Here is an 18,308-nt window from a genome sequence, read left to right as displayed (position 1 = left end):
TTACTTGCTTCTGTGCCATCATGATGAGACCAGTTTGTTGCGTTTGTTTAATGTATATATATATATATATATATATATATATATATATATATATATATATATATATATATATATATATATATATATATATATATATATATATATATATATATATATATATGTACGTTAGGTCAGAAAAAACACAAAGGCTAAATCATCCCTACAAGCCTGTTTCGCAGGTTTCCCTGCTCTTCAAGGGAGTTTATGGAAGTGTCTGTGGTTGTTACATATATATAGGGTACATTACATGGGGGTGTGGCCATTGTTACACAGTTGTTACCACATTGTTACTTGCTTCTGTGCCGTCATGATGAGACCAGTTTGTTGCGTTTGTTTAATGTATATATATATATATATATATATATATATATATATATATATATATATATATATATATATATATATATATATATATATATATATATATATATATATATATATATATATATATATATATGTACGTTAGGTCAGAAAAAACACAAAGGCTAAATCATCCCTACAAGCCTGTTTCGCAGGTTTCCCTGCTCTTCAAGGGAGTTTATGGAAGTGTCTGTGGTTGTTACATATATATAGGGTACATTACATGGGGGTGTGGCCATTGTTACACAGTTGTTACCACATTGTTACTTGCTTCTGTGCCGTCATGATGAGACCAGTTTGTTGCGTTTGTTTAATGTATATATATATATATATATATATATATATATATATATATATATATATATATATATATATATATATATATATATATATATAAATAAATATATATATATATATATATATATATATATATATATATATATATATATATATATATATATATATATATATATATATATATATATATATATATATATATATATATATATATATGTACGTTAGGTCAGAAAAAACACAAAGGCTAAATCATCCCTACAAGCCTGTTTCGCAGGTTTCCAGAGACAGGGGGTTTTATCCCCTGACTAGGTATTTTAAAATCCCCTGACGAGGGAAACCTGCAAAAACAGGCTCATAGGGATGATAGGGCCTCCGTGTTTTTTCCTGACCTAACAAAGATATATATATATATCAATTATTGAAAATATAGAAGAAATAGCTGAGGAATTCAATACGTTTTTTGTGAATGTTGGCCCAAATTTGGCAAAAAATATAAATTTTAATATGAATGATGAGGAAAAAGTTAAAGCGTGTATCTGACATTAAAAATTCAATGTTTCTTGGCGGAGTTTGTGAAAGTGATGTGTTAGAAGTGGTCAGAAAGTTTAAAAACAAAAAATCTGTCGATGGTAACAATGTGGATATGTCACTTGTTAAAGAAGTGGTGGATTGTGTCCTGAAGCCGTTTACTTATATATGTAATACATCTTTATCAACTGGAACTTTTCCTGACAAAATGAAAATTGCTAAAGTTATTCCGATTTATAAAAATGGCGATAAACACATGGTCTCAAATTATAGACCTGTGTCTCTACGACCTTAATTTGCAAAAATTCTTGAGAAATTATTTGTAAATAGACTTGATAAGTTCATTGACAAACATGAGCTACTGAATGATCAGCAGTATGGGTTTAGGATTATTCGATCTACATCCCTAGCAGTGATGGACTTTGTAGAAAACGTAGCTACAGCAATAGAAAAGAAGCAACACACCGTTGGAGTATTTATTGACTTATGTAAAGCTTTTGACACAATCGATCATTCCTTACTTCTGCAAAAGTTGGAAAACTATGGCATAAGAGGTGTTTCACAACAGTGGTTAAGTAGTTATTTAAGCAATAGATCTCAATATGTGGAAATTAATAAGACTAAATCACAGCCAAGAAGAGTAACTTGTGGGGTGCCACAAGGCTCGGTATTGGGACCTAAGTTATTTATACCATATTTAAATGATATTTGTTCAGTGTCTAATAAATTGAAATGTATTATGTTTGCAGATGATACAAATGTATATTGTTCAGGAGAAGACTTGAAGGAAGTGTTGAGGATAATAGAGGTTGAGTTGATTCAGCTAAAAAAATGGTTTAATATTAATAAGTTATCATTAAATGATAAGAAAACTAAGTTTATGGTGTTTAGTGGTGCAAGGACAAATTGTGAAGCAAAATTAAAATTAAATCAAGTGGAAATTGATAGAGTATATCAAACCAAATTCTTGGGAATAATAATTGATCATAAATTATGTTGGAAACCACATATTGAATATATAAAGGGAAAAATATCCAAATCCATTGCTATTCATTATAAAGTAAAACAGATGTTGAATAAGAAATGTCTGCATATGTTGTATTATTCTTTTATTTTTCCATATTTAACATATTGTGTTGAAGTTTGGGGAAATGTTTATAAAACAAACGTAGACCCAATAATTAAACTTCAAAAAAGGGTCATTAGAATAATACACAAAGCGTGCTACTATGAACATACCAATCCATTATTTATAAATTCTAATGTGTTAAAATTTTCAGATATTGTGTTTTTAAAAACAATGGAAATTATGTTTCGAGTAAAGAACAACAGCCTTCCAGCTTGTATTCTTAGGTTATTTCAATTAAGGGGAGAAAACTATAATTTACGGGGGATATTGATTTTTGAAATAGGCAAAGCACTAATGAATATAAAATACAAATGTATTTCAGTTTTAGGAGTTAAATGGTGGAACAAGCTCAGTGATGAGCTAAAGACATGTACTTCTTTGTTAAGGTTTAAGAAAACATTGAAAGGTGAAATCATTGAAAATTATATAATATAGCAACGATTACTTTCATCCCATTGATTTTTTTTCTTCTTCTTTTTAACGTTGATGTTCCAGGTAATGTTATTTTCAGTGAAGGTATAGGATAGGCAAATATAAGCCTTGGCTTCAGCCTATTCCTTTTTCGGTCATGCTTTTTCTTTTCTTTTCTTTTCCTTTTGTGTGTAAATGTGTATGATTGTTATATATGTATAATTTGTACTCTTAAACTGGTCACACAAAATGGTTGATTTTATGACCGAAAAAAACTTATTTCATTCATTCATTCATATATATATATATATATATTAAAATATATATATATATATATATATATATATATATATATATATATATATATATATATATATATATATATATATATATATATATATATATATATATATATATATATATATATATATTGGAAACCATATATATATATATATATATATATATATATATATATATATATATATATATATATATATATATATATATATATATATATATATATATATATATATATATATATATATATATATATATATATATATATATATATATATATGTATTATATGTATATTATATATATTTATATATATATAAACATACATATATATATATATATATATATATATATATATATATATATATATATATATATATATAATATATGTATATATAATATACATATAATACATGTATATATATAAATATACAGTATGTATACACACAATGTATGAATATAATATATGTATTTATGTATATGTATATATATATACATATATATATATATATATACATATATATATATATATATATATATATATATATATATATATATATATATATATATAAAATGGATGGATGGATTGATATATATATGTATATATACAGATACATATATATATATATATATATATATATATATATATATATATATATATATATATGTATATATATATATATATATATATATGTATATATATATATATATATATATATATATATATATATGTATATATGTATATATATATATATATATATATATATATATATGTATATATATATATATATATATATATATATATACATGTATTATATGTATATTATATATATTTATATACATATAAACATACATATATATATATATATATATATATATATATATATATATATATATATATATATAATATATGTATATATAATATACATATAATACATGTATATATATAAATATACAGTATGTATACACACAATGTATGAATATAATATATGTATTTATGTATATGTATATATATATACATATATATATATATATATATACATATATATATATATAATACACATACATTGTGTGTATACACACTGTATATTTATAGATATACATGTATTATATATATATATATATATATATATATATATATATATATATATATATATATATATATATATATATATATATATATATATATATATAATACACATACATTGTGTGTATACACACTGTATATTTATATATATATATATATATATATATATATATATATATATATATATATATATATATATATATATATATATATATATATATATATATATATATATATATATATATATATATATATATATATAGCCCTTTTATGCAAATCTGAAATGTCCATTGCAGAGGATGTTGCTTCTCAGGAGGTTGTCATTACCAAGTATAGCAAGAAAAACAAAGAATCATTATTAAAAACCCCCTTGGATCTAATACAGTATATTCATAAATCAAAGCACCTTAGCTGGGTTAGTTTTGAACTCAGACAATTGTTTATCCGTATTTTAACATATTTTTACTCATAAAACTATGGTCTTATTTTGTGTTATAAACCAACAATAAAATCTTTACAATCCTGCAAGGATTGTAAAGATTTAACAGTACAGAATATTGTACTGAAGGCAAACATATAAAACATTGTGCCATTACTGAAGTTACTGTTATTGTTGCATTTATGAGCCGCTTATGAAGTCATATTAAATATAATACAAACATATCCAATATTTCCCACAGATATATCCCCAGGAGTCAACTCCTCATACTTGCCAGCTGCAGCCATGAAGATTTACCCTGTGCCCAACACGGGGTTCACTTCACCACAGCCGGAGTCAAAGGTCAGACAGATGTTTGGCTCTTTCTTGTGAATTTCTCAAGTGACAACTTTAGGAAATATATGTATAACTGCTGCTCAACATGGCAGCCGGAAATATTTATTACATTATCCATGGCATTCAGCCAATAGGAGAAGACTGCAGATTTACCCAGTACACAATTTGAAATGTATGGAGTATTTGATTAAAATAAACCTATTTAAGTGTCTCAGCAAAATGCCCATTTAGACTTTTCAGCAATTACACTTTTGCAGTTATTACAAGCAATGATGCAACATTAAATGTTAGTCACACTTGCTTGGTGATCAGCACAGGTGTCACATCATTTTATGTGAAGCCTGGAAATACAATGCGTTAATAAAGTACTTTATATTGTTTTACAAAATGTATTCCTTCTTGCTGTTTTGACAAATACATGTACTGCATGCAATTGCACATATGTTTTTATTAATATCTACTAATGTATTAAATATTTTATTCTATGAAATAATTATATTAAATGTGTATACATTTAGGAATTTAGGAATATGTAATAATAATATTGTGTTATGTTATATTTGTATGAATTTAGGTTGAAAAGTGTATATAATCTGTAATAATAATAAACTATTAATTAATTTCATGTTTCTTATAATGCGACAAATATATTATCATACATTACACTTTTTTTTTGTTAAAATCTAAAAAAAAAATCTGACTAAATTTTGACCTGCTTGGCACTCAGCATCAAGGGTTGGAATTGGGGGTCACCAAAATGATTCCTGGGCGCGGCCACCGCGGCTGCTCACTGCTCCCCTCACCTCCCAGGGGGTGAACAAGGGGATGGGTCAAATGCAGAGGTTAATTTCACCACACCTAGTGTGTGTGTGACAATCATTGGTACTTTATCTCAAAGTGAGCTATCCATAAAATTGTACACTGTAAAACTTACAATAGATTTTACTGTTAAAAAAACAAAAACCTGTCCACTCAGTCACCTGAATTTTAACATTAAAAAAGCAGCGGTACCATTTTTCCATTTTAGTAATATGCTGTAAAAAACATCGTAAAGTCTGCGGCAAAATTATGGTGACTAAGCTGCCAGTCTACAGAGTACATCAAAAAATATTTAATGATCTAATGCAGTGGTCCCCAACCAACCTTTTTTTTAATTAAATCAACATAAAAAACCCAATATATACATTATATGTCAATATAGATCAATACAGTCTGCAGGGACACAGTCCGTAAGCACACATGATTGTATTTCTTTCTGACACAAAAAACAAAAACAAAAACAAAAATACCATAACCTCCCTCCCTGCGAAACAGGCTTGTAGGGATTAAATAGTCTCTGTGTTTTTTCCTGACCTAACGATATATATATATATATATATATATATATATATATATATATATATATATATATATATATATATATATATATATATATATATATATATATATATATATATATATATATATATATATATATATAGTTATTTGGACATTAGGGGAACATATTCTAAGTAACAAAGACTTAAGGGTTAGGGTTAGGGTTATTGTAGTTTTGTGTTTTGTTATGTAAGAACAGACCATATTCATTAAGTGGTATTAAAGGGAGAATGATATACAACAACTTCATTACTTAGTAATAATGAGCAATAATTCTGGAGTTATTGAGGGAAGACTCTTAGTTAATGGCTTACTTGTTGTATAATAAGGCCATGCAGAATAAGACATTAATAAGTACTTAATAATGACTAATTAAGAGCCAATATATTACTAATTTGCATGTTAATAAGCAACTAATTGACTCTTAGTTAATGGCTTACTGGTTGTATGATAAGGCCATGCCGAATAAAGCATTGATAAGTACTTAATAATGACTAATTAAGAGCCAATATGTTACTAATTTGCATATTGATAAGCAACTAATTTACTATTAGTTAATGGCTGACTGGTTATATAATAAGGCCATGCAGAATAAGGCATTAATAAGTAAGTCTGAGGTTATTGAGGGAAGACTCTTAGTTAATGGCTTACTGGTTGTATAATAAGGCCATGCAGAATAAGACATTAATAAGTATATAGTAATGACTAATTAAGAGCCAATATGTTACTAATTTGCATGTTAATAAGCAACTAATTAATGGTGAATATGTATGGATGGATGGATGTTCCCCATACTAAAGTGTTACCATATATATATATATATATATATACATATATACATATATATATATATATATATATATATATATGTATTATTTTATTTTATTTTATTTTTTTTATTTTTTTAAGACTGTGTTGCTACACCGATCACGACACCCACCCACCGGCCACCGATCTCATATGCGCTTTAACTTATGTCTGCGTATCTAAAGTTCCGTTTGTATTAGTTACACTCAAACAGTTAATTAAAGCAACAGAAAACAAAATCAAAGTTTAATCGATTAATCTTTGCAACCCTATACAGTATATACCATATAGGTTACTCTCCGATGGTAAAGTCGTATGATTCATGTGCTGGTTATTGGCTGACACTTTTATTCTGTGAGTGTGGAAATATTTGCAGGCTATTCTACGTGAGCTAAAGTTAGTTTCTTTAGACACACACCTGTCTAAGTAGAACAGGTGGGCTTTTAGTGCATTTCAGCCAAGTGTTCTTCAGTGTTTTATGTGTGTGTCCACAATGAAAGGCAAATGCCTTTACCACATTTGTAGAGGGGAAACAAAAAGAGGGGAAATAGTCGGCAACATTTTCAAATACACATTTTAAATGAATACAGCATTAGAATAAACTAGTAGTAAACACCCTTGACTACTGAATTTACTACATGAAGGCTGTACTGTATACAATCACTGCTTTGAAGTTTACTGTCTAGCAGTGAACTAGGACGGTAGCTTCAAGAAAAGAAAAACAGAACACAAAAAAAGATAAACAGAGGATTACAGTTTAATGCCGTTAGCAGCACAGACCCGACGACACACGGGCAGCTGTGTAAAGCTACAAGGCAAAGCAGACCCTGGTAAAGTGATCCCCAGGATCAGAATATGATGGAGTGTGTGTGTGTGCGCGAATAGTGGCAGGAACTGTGACTGACCCACTCCTTGGACTGTACGACATGGATCCTGCCCCGTATAAATAAACACACGTCTCTGGACAGATCCCAGTCGGTGTCGGCCAGCATGCTGAGCGGTGATGCCACAAAGCGTCATGGTAAATAGTTGTGTACCATTTGGCTTCAGTTAAGTTAAAAAAACACTTTACAATACATTTAAAGGGTTATATTCTGATTTTTTCTACATGTATAAGACTTCCTTGTAATGATGGGTTTTGGATCAAAATTTTGCATCGTTTTGCGTCTTCAAGCTGCTTTCTGACCGTCTCAGGTCGTCAGGATACGCGGTTTTGTGGGCGGTCTTATGTACGTGCCTCCACTTCAACTGCGTCTTCTCCCTGTCGTCCATGTCGTAGTTTTTAGCGCTTCCATATGGAGTCTACTGACAGATGTAAGTTGGAACTGTACGCTACTTTATATTATAGATGGCAACGGCGGAGGATTTCAGCAGTCATGTCCATGTACGAGCCAGTCTGCCCCACAACAAGAAGAAAGAGAGAAAAAAAAAGGAAGCTATTATAACAGCAGGGGTTTTCCAAACTTTTTGAATCGGAAGCCGCATTGGGTTAAAAAAAATTGACCGGGGCCGGAATATATATATATACATATATATACTTTTATATATATATATATATATATATATATATATATATATATATATATATATATATATATATATATATATATATATATATATATATATATATATGTATGTATATATACATATATATATATATATATATATATATATATATATATATATATATATATATATATATATATATATATATATATATATATATATATATATATATATATATATATATATGTATATATATATATACATATATATATATATACATATATATACATATATACATATATATATACATATATATACATATATATACATATATACATATATATATATATATATATATATATATATATATATATATATATATATATATATATATATATATATATATATATATATATATATACGTTAGGTCAGAAAAAACACAGAGGCTATGGCAAGCAGGGAAACCTGCAAAACAGGCTTGTAGGGATGATATAGCCTCTGTGTTTTTTCTGACCTAACGTATATTCCGCTCTACCCCGGTATTGAGCACTGTATAATGGATAAACCACAGACTAATATATCTGTACATATGTATATATATATACACTACCGTTCAAAAGTTTGGGGTCACCCAAACAATTTTGTGGAATAGCCTTCATTTCTAAGAACAAGAATAGACTGTCGAGTTTTAGATGAAAGTTCTCTTTTTCTGGCCATTTTGAGCGTTTAATTGAACCCACAAATGTGATGCTCCAGAAACTCAATCTGCTCAAAGAAAGGTCAGTTTTGTAGCTTCTGTGACGAGCTAAACTGTTTTCAGATGTGTGAACATGATTGCACAAGGGTTTTCTAATCATCAATTAGCCTTCTGAGCCAATGAGCAAACACATTGTACCATTAGAACACTGGAGTGATAGTTGCTGGAAATGGGCCTCTATACACCTATGTAGATATTGCACCAAAAACCAGACATTTGCAGCTAGAATAGTCATTTAACACATTAGCAATGTATAGAGTGTATTTCTTTGAAGTTAAGACTAGTTTAAAGTGGTTTTCCTTAAAAAATAAGGACATTTAAATGTGACCCCAAACTTTTGAACGGTAGTGTATATATATATATATCTGTACAGTACAGCATCTATTTATATCTGCACCTTCTTTTGTAAATGCAAACACTCTGCACCGTATTGCTCTTTTATCCTGCACTACAACGAGCTAATGCAACAACATTTTGTTCTTATTTGTATTGTAAAGTTTAAATTTGAATGACAATAAAGGAAGTCTAAGTCTATATATATATATATATATATATATATATATATATATATATATATATATATATATATATATATATATATATATATATAAATATATATATTACAAACTTATATACTTGTGTAACTTAGATATTGGGTTTCACTATGTAAAGCGCTTTGAGTCACTAGAGAAAAAGCGCTATATAAATATAATTCACTTCACTTAATTCACTTGATTGCACACGCAAAGCTGATCCACCCATTTGTGTGCAGAGGATTGCATCTCTTATGTGAGCAGAATAAGGAGCGCAATCCATTTAGAGAGTTTATCTTCATGAATATGCAGAATATCTGCTCATCATCCCAACGCCCACATCACCGGGAGGAGAAAATGCAAACATAAACATTCAGCACGCGCGGTGGGAATGTTGATCATTATCTTGCAATGATTGCCGTAAGACTGACTACACAAACACGCACCCGACCCCCATCCTACGCTCCAGTGCGACATGCCGACCACAGAGCTGCGCAGTCTCAAGTTTTATGTTCTTATGTCTGCTTTTAGGGTGTGCCGGTCCATGTGGTGAGCCATTAGCCGACTGTCTTTCCTACCCTCTGTCATAATGTGTTTCTAGTGCTTGGACGGGTTGACTGCAAACAAATCCCAATGACAAATATTATATGAAGAGAAATACAAATAATAGTTGGTCCAGTGAGGTGAGTAGAGATCTACTGCAAGATAACCACCTATTTCCCAAGTTTGGCGTAATATTATGTTTATGGAAAAAAATACCTTTCAAGACAAATTCGAAAACAACCAAATCTCCCCGTCTGTTTGCTAATGCCCAAACGTGTCTCTGGTAGGGTTGTACGGTATACCGGTATTAGTATAGTACCGCAATACTAATGAATCATATTCGGTACTATACCGCCTCTAAAAAGTACTGGTCGCCCACCCCCCCCCCCCACCCCCCCGCTCCTCATGTTGTCGTCACGTCATGTCATTGTTGGTTTTACGAGCAGAGGAGCATGTTCGGCAGCACATAATCACAGAGTACTTACAAGCAGACACAGTGTGTAGACAGAAAAGGGAGAACGGACGCATTTTGGCTTAAAAACTAAAGATAAAGGTGAAGTTATAACACTGAAACGCCCTCAGGAAGAGGTGCTTTAAGACATAGCTAGCTAGCTAGCGGCTAAAGTCCAGCCACAGTCGGCAGTGTTTTAGCTACTTCTAAATCACTAATCCTGGTCTCCATGGCGACAAATAAAGTTAAGTTTCTTACAAGTATCATCCCTGCAGGACGAGGAATAGCTAAACATCCTTCACTACACACCGTAGCTCACCGACATCAAAATGTAAACAAACGCCATTGGTGAATCTATACTTAACATCCACTGTAATGATACCAAGTACAGTAGCGTATCTAGTCGATACTACTTTGATTACATCGATATTTTTTATCGTCACTAAATCTTTTTTCTTTTTTAAAAATTTATATTATGTTTATTAACTCAGGAAATATGTCCCTGGACACATGAGGACTCCTGTAACTACTTGGTATCAGATTGACACCTACATTTGTGGTATCATCCAAAACTAATGTAAAGTATCAAACAACAGAAGAATAAGTGATTATTACATTTTAACAGAAGTGTAGATAGAACATGTTAAAAGAGAAAGTAAGCAGATATTAACAGTAAATGAACAAGTACATTAATAATTAATTTTCTACCGCTTGTCCTTAATAATTTTGACAAAATAATATAATGAAGAATGACACAATATGTTACTGCATATGTTAGCAGTAGGGATGTCTGCAAATGACTTTTTGCCGATATCCTATATTCTGATATTGTCCAACTATTTAATTACCGATACCGATATCAACCGATATATATAGTCGTGGAATTAACACATTATTATGCCTAATTTGGACAACCAGGTATGGTGAAGATAAGGTACTTTTAAAAAAATAAAATAAAATAAAATAAGATAAATAAATTAAAAACATTTTCTTGAATAAAAAAGAAAGTAAAACAATATAAAAACAGTTACATAGAAACTAGTAATTAATAAAAATTAGTCAAATTAACTGTTAAAGGTTAGTACTATTAGTGGACCAGCAGCACGCACAATCCTTTGTGCTTATGGACTGTATCCCTTGCAGACTGTATTGATCTATATTGGTATATAATGTAGGAACCAGAATATTAATAACAGAAAGAAACAACCCTTTTGTGTGAATGAGTGTAAATGGGGGAGGGAGGTTTTTTGGGTTGGTGCACTAATTGTAAGTGTATCTTGTGTTTTTTATGTTGTTTTAATAAAAAAAACAAAAAACGATACCGATAATTAAAAAAATGATACAGATAATCTCCGATATTAAATTTTAACGCATTTATCGGTCCATAATATCGACAGGGCGATATTATCGGACATCTCTAGTTAGCAGCTAAATTAGGAGCCTTTGTTTGTTCACTTACTACTAAAAGACAAGTTGTCTTGTATGTTCACTATTTTATTTAAGGACAAACTTGCAATAAGAAACATATGTTTAATGTACCCTAAGATTTTTTGTTAAAATAAAGCCAATAATGCCATTTTTAGTGGTCCCCTTTATTTAGAAAAATATTGAAAAGTACCGAAAAGTATCGAAATACGTTTTGGTACCAGTACCGTTACCAAAATATTGGTACTAGTCTCTGGTGTGTGTGAGGGACAGGAAGAAAAGCTCTGACTTAAAAAGCTCTGGCCCTACTCTCTCATTATTAACCGTATCCACTCGGCATCCTTTGGGTTGAGTTTTTTTTCTTGCCCTGATGTTGAGGATGTCGTTGTGGCTTGTGCAGCCCTTTGAGACATTTGTAAATAAAGGGCTATGTGAGTAAACTTGGACTGATTGCTTGAAACTTTGACTTCCTAATGAAGAAGTCTGTTGGTTTGCATGCACAATATAAATCTTTAGACCGCGAATAAACGACGACATGTACTGTTGGTTTGTGGTCTTTGCTACTGTTCATCGCCTAAGTCAACCTCACAGCGATCCAAATGCTTTGGTCTGACCGCCTGGGCAAAGACATGACATTTGCAAGTCAAGCCCCACCAGAGCAGAGAGCAGCGCCTAAGATTCTTGTTCCCTCCAACATTCGGGGAACATTAACAGCTTATAACGGGATCTGTTTATTGAGTCCAGTGTACGTTGACCTTTATGCACTCTGAGAGTGACAGTGGTACTGGCACAGAGCTGGTAATAGAGTTATCGCTCTTGTACGTCTCAGGTTGCCAATATCAGCGCGCTGGCTACAAACCATTAAAGGGGAACTGCGCTTTTATATTGGAATTTTGCCTATTGTTCACAATCCTTATATGAGAGACACTTCTGTTTTTTTTTTTTATTCCAATTTGTATAAATCAGCTTGTTCTAAGTGGTGAGAAATGCTGCTAATGAGAGCTATGCATCCTGCTTCCAAATCACTTTAAAAATGCATGTAAAAACCGCCAAAAATACTTCATTTACGTTCTGTAACCGGTATAATAACCAAGGTAGCGACATTGTTTTTGTAAGAGCAAACACTGAGGAACTCTTTTTCTAGCGTAGTAACACATCGCCTTGTGACGACATGTTACGATATTAGCCTGCTTCTGCGTCAGCTTTTGAGTTTGTAATGCACGACAAGGCGATAGGACAGCAATCTGTACTGACTGAAAAACATGATCAATCTTATTACAGTATCTATAAAGTATTAGCCCACATTTCATGTTTTGTTTGTACACAGCTAGCTTTTGTATTTATTTATTTTTTTAGTTTAGTTATTTCGAACATGAGCACACTTACAGCATAATACATCACACAATTTCATATCATTTCTGTTTACATCATATCCGAAAAGGAGTAGGAAGAAGCAAAGCTTATTTAATCCTACCCCTTTCCCACTTCAGAGCGTTTACAAATATATATATTCATTTACTGACCTTTTTATAGTAAAATGACATCCGTGAATGAGTAATACAACAGTTTTGTAATATGTAATTAGTTAAGTCAGTCATTATAAACATACTGAGATGAAGAATATGTTATTTTTGATAAGGTTGAAAGTATTTCTCATAGTTCTTCTTCTTTGTACTTTGTAAGCACTATTAATTTGAAAAACCTCTTAAACTGGATCATATCAGTACAATGTTTAACTTCTTTACTTAATCCATTCCATAATCTAATTCCACATACTGATATGCTAAAGGTTCTAAGTGTTGTACGTGCATACAAATGTTTTAAATGAGATTTTCCTCTAAGGTTATATTTCTCCTCTTTAGTTGAGAAGAATTGTTGTACATTCTTTGGTAGCAGGTTAAAGTTTGCTTTGTACATCATTTTAGCTGTTTGCAATTTTACCAAATCATCGAACTTTAATATTTTTGACTCAATAAATAAACGGTTTGTATGTTCTCTATATCCAACATTATGTATCAGTCTAATTGATCTTCTTCGTAACACGATTAACGAATGTAGCGCACATTTGTAGTTATTTCCCCCATATTTCTGCACAATAACTCAGTCATGGGGTCTGGTTCAAATATAGAGATGAGGGTCTTTAATTTGACCTGCTGCTGTACTCTGTCTCAAAGTGTTAACATGTGCTCAATGTTTCCTTACCATTATTGCTATGTTGTCTATTACCATTATTGCTATGTTGTCTATTACCATTGTTGGTATATTCATTATTCCTACATTGTTGATACAAATTATTGTTACAGTGTAATAATTATTGTTACCTGTGGTAATGCCACTATGATACAACATCTGTATTATAATCCTTGAACAAAGTAAGAGTGAAACTCATGTGAATAATCACTGAATGGAGAACTGGGGGTGGGATTAAATAAATTATCTTCTTACCACTCCCTTTCAGGCAAAACTGGACAATCCTGCATTACATACTATACATTACCTTTTGCACTATATTAATTTATATTATTATGTGTTGTCAACTTTGTACTTTTTTATGTCATTGCCTGAAATAAAAAAATAAATAAATAAAAAAAATGAATGAAATATGGTAACACTAGCGAGCAGTAGAGAATATGAAGTGATTTTTGGCCCAGTACTCATTTTGCTTTATTCATTATTTAAATGTTTTTTGCCACCTTATGTTGTATATTTTGTATATGAGATTTCCAGTTCATTTTTATCATCTATTAATACTCCCAAAAATCTGGTTTCTTTTACCCTTTCAATGTCTACGCCGTCTATTTGAATTTGTGTATGATGCTCTTTTCTACTGTTACCAAATATCATTATTTTAGTTTTAGTGAGATTCAAAGATGGTCTGTTTTTGTCAAACCATTTTTTAAATTTGTTCATTTCTACTGTTATTATTTGTATTATCTTTTGTGTGTTCTCTCCTGAACAAAAAGCAGTTGTATCGTCTGCAAATAAAACTAACTTTAAGTCTTTTGTAACTTTACAAATGTCGTTTATATAAAGATTAAACAATCTTGGTCCCAGTATTGATCCCTGGGGTACACCACAGGATATATCTAGCCGTGTTGACATATTCTCACCCATCTTCACATATTGCTTCCTGTTGGTTAAATAGCTTCTTACCCAGTTCAAGACCAAACCTCTGATGCCATATCGTTCTAATTTTTAAATTAAAATATCATGATTAATTGTGTCAAATGCTTTTGTCCATGAATACTGCGGCCGCACATTCTTTACCATCTATTGCATTGGTAATTTCCTCTGTTATTTTGATTAATGCTATCGATGTTGAGATATTTGCTCGGAATCCATATTGGTTCTCCACGAGCGTCTCACGTTTGTTGATAAATATATCTAATCGGCTATTGAATAGTTTTTCCATGATTTTGGAGAGTTGTGGAAGTAATGAAAGTGGTCTGTAGTTAATAAACTGGTGTGTGTCTCCATTCTTATAAATTGGTACGACTTTTGCCATTTTCATTTTGTCAGGGAAATGATAAGTTGCTGATATATGTCAGAGGTTCTGAAATGTCTTCTATAACTTTTTTTTATCGTTACCATATCTATTCCATGACAGTCGGTTGAGGTCTTGGATTTACAATTTTTTACAATTTTGATTATTTCTTCTTTTGTCACATCCTTAAGAAATATGGAATTGGGATTTCTGTCTATGCGCTCACTCAAGTCCTCAGTGCTTGACAGCGTATGCACTGTAATATACGGTAGATTTTAGGTAGGTGGAAAAAAGTTTTTACCACGGCATAAATAACATACTGTAATTTGATTTTGATATCAGTTTTGGTAACACTTTAGTATGGGGAATTCTTTTTTAATTTTTTTAATTTTATTTTATTTTTTTATTTTTTTAATGTCCTGTCCAGCTTCTCAGGCAAATCATATAGTTGATGTAGATGCCCATATCGGCTGTACAGATTTACTTTACTTACTTATTTGTGTTTGACTTTATTAAATGTATTTATATTATCATTTGGTGCAGCCGGGCCGGAGCAGGAGGGGATAGAAAGAGAAAAAAAGGAAGACAGAAGGGGAAATTGTGGGGACAAGAGGGGGATTAGACAGAGAGACAAAAACAACAACAGCAAACACAACAATAACAACAACAACAATAGAGCAACATCAGCAAATACGACATGTACAAATATGATGGTAAAAGTGATAGCAAATAAGCAGGTAGCGAAAAATAAAAAATAATACAGAAATGACAATGAGCATTATTACACTACAAATGGAGCAATACAGATACCAATAGAAATAGCGCTATTGATAATGAACAATACCAATAATTTACCTTTATTATCAACAATACAATTGTTCAAATGCAACAATACATATACGTAATGATATTTAGAGATACGAAAGAATGCAGAAAAAGGGAGGGGAAGAAAGAGAAGCAGCCTATATTAACCTTGTAGATTGTTATGGTAATAATAGGTTAAGCTTTGTCAGTGTGCCATGTGTTAATGGGGAACATATTGTAAGTAACAGAGACTTACTTTAGAGTTATTTGGTTAGGGTTAGAGTTAGTGTTAGGGTTAGGGTTAGTAATGGTGAATATGTTAGGGTTAGGGTTAGTTGTATAATAAGGCCATGCAGAATAAGGCATTAATAAGTACTTAATAATGACTAATTAAGAGCCAATGTGTTACTAATTTGCATGTTAATAAGCAACTAATTAATGGTGAATATGTTCCCCATACTAAAGTGTTACCTAATGTTTGTATCTTGATGGATTGAAAATGAACAACAATGAGTTGACTGATGAACACTATCACATAATTTATTCAGAAAATATAAATAACGACAAATAAAGATAGAATATTATTAACCGTAAGTGTAAAAAAAAACCTGAACAACATTATGATTTGTAAATTTTCAGAATGTGCTTGTTCTATTTTTAAACAAAGAAAACAATCTGAAGTTGTCTTTATATTTAAGTTATCGTGCCGTGATTTTACCAGTCCGGCCCACTTGGGAGTAGATTTTTCTCCATGTGGCCCCCGGTCTAAAACGAGTTTGACACCCCCTGATTTAGCTCATTGATGGGGACGAAAACCGACGTAAAAACACTACTTTTCCGACTTTATTTTGTTCGAGCTTCGTAGTGAACACAGTTTGGCGCTTCGCAGTCAGATGACGCAGCGGCTGTATCGGTCGCATGTTTGTTTTTTTCTTAAAGTGACACACACACACACACACGTCAGGGGTCATGGTATCACTCCTTGTGTTTCATAAGGCATAATTTCTTCAGTATCGTTGGAAGGAAAATACGTTTGTAGTTAGCAGTTGAATTAGGCTTGAATACAACACCCCATGCAGGTACATAAGGCCTCGACTGCTGTGTTTTTTAAGGCATTATATGTCTTTCAGTTTTTAAAAGGAATGTAAATTAAATGCTGCTCTGTGTACTTTGCAGTATCGGATGATTGGAAATATTTCCTGGCAGTAAACGAACAATTCTGTCATTCTAAGCACTTTCCTTATCCCTGCTGCTATTAATAGAGCTGCCGTTGGATCAAGGACATGCTGCTTGTGCGATGGTAGTGTTGCATTGATAACAAGCAGAATCGCTTCCTGCAGGACCTGTATGTGATTCACCAAACATGACACATGCATTTAATTATACTTTGCATTGATCGTTCTTATACAGGCATTTATTTTCTTGGCTGACTGACAGCTAGAGAACACATGGTCGCACCGCCTCCAGGGAAGACGTGCAGGCTTCGTTTTGAACACCTGCTTTATGTTACCAATTAAAGTAACTTTATACCCTACAAGGGAATTTCTCTTCACACTTTCAAGGAGAAATGTCTGAGTCAGGGCGCTGTGCAACTATGTCGGGCCCCTGGGCAGTTGGGGGGAGTTCATGACTTTGCTTAAGGGCACCTTGGCTGTGCTCCTGGCTTCTCTCCAGCAACCTGTCCCAATGGCCAAATCTGT

General features: G+C 31.3%; 1 protein-coding gene across 1 annotated transcript in view; it reads left to right on the top strand.

Annotated features, from left to right (window-relative positions):
- rbm20 (RNA binding motif protein 20) overlaps positions 1-18,308 on the top strand; it is a 112,883-nt gene that overhangs the window by 74,244 nt on the left and 20,331 nt on the right. Inside the window, exon 8 of the mRNA XM_062033586.1 lies at positions 4,827-4,927. Coding sequence (XP_061889570.1) covers positions 4,827-4,927 — 101 coding nt within the window. The remainder of the gene's footprint in view (positions 1-4,826; positions 4,928-18,308) is intronic.

This window comes from Entelurus aequoreus, linkage group LG22 (genome assembly GCF_033978785.1).
Source record: "Entelurus aequoreus isolate RoL-2023_Sb linkage group LG22, RoL_Eaeq_v1.1, whole genome shotgun sequence".
NCBI classification, from domain to species: Eukaryota; Metazoa; Chordata; class Actinopteri; order Syngnathiformes; family Syngnathidae; genus Entelurus; species Entelurus aequoreus.
This window is presented reverse-complemented; position numbering and strand designations above follow the sequence as displayed.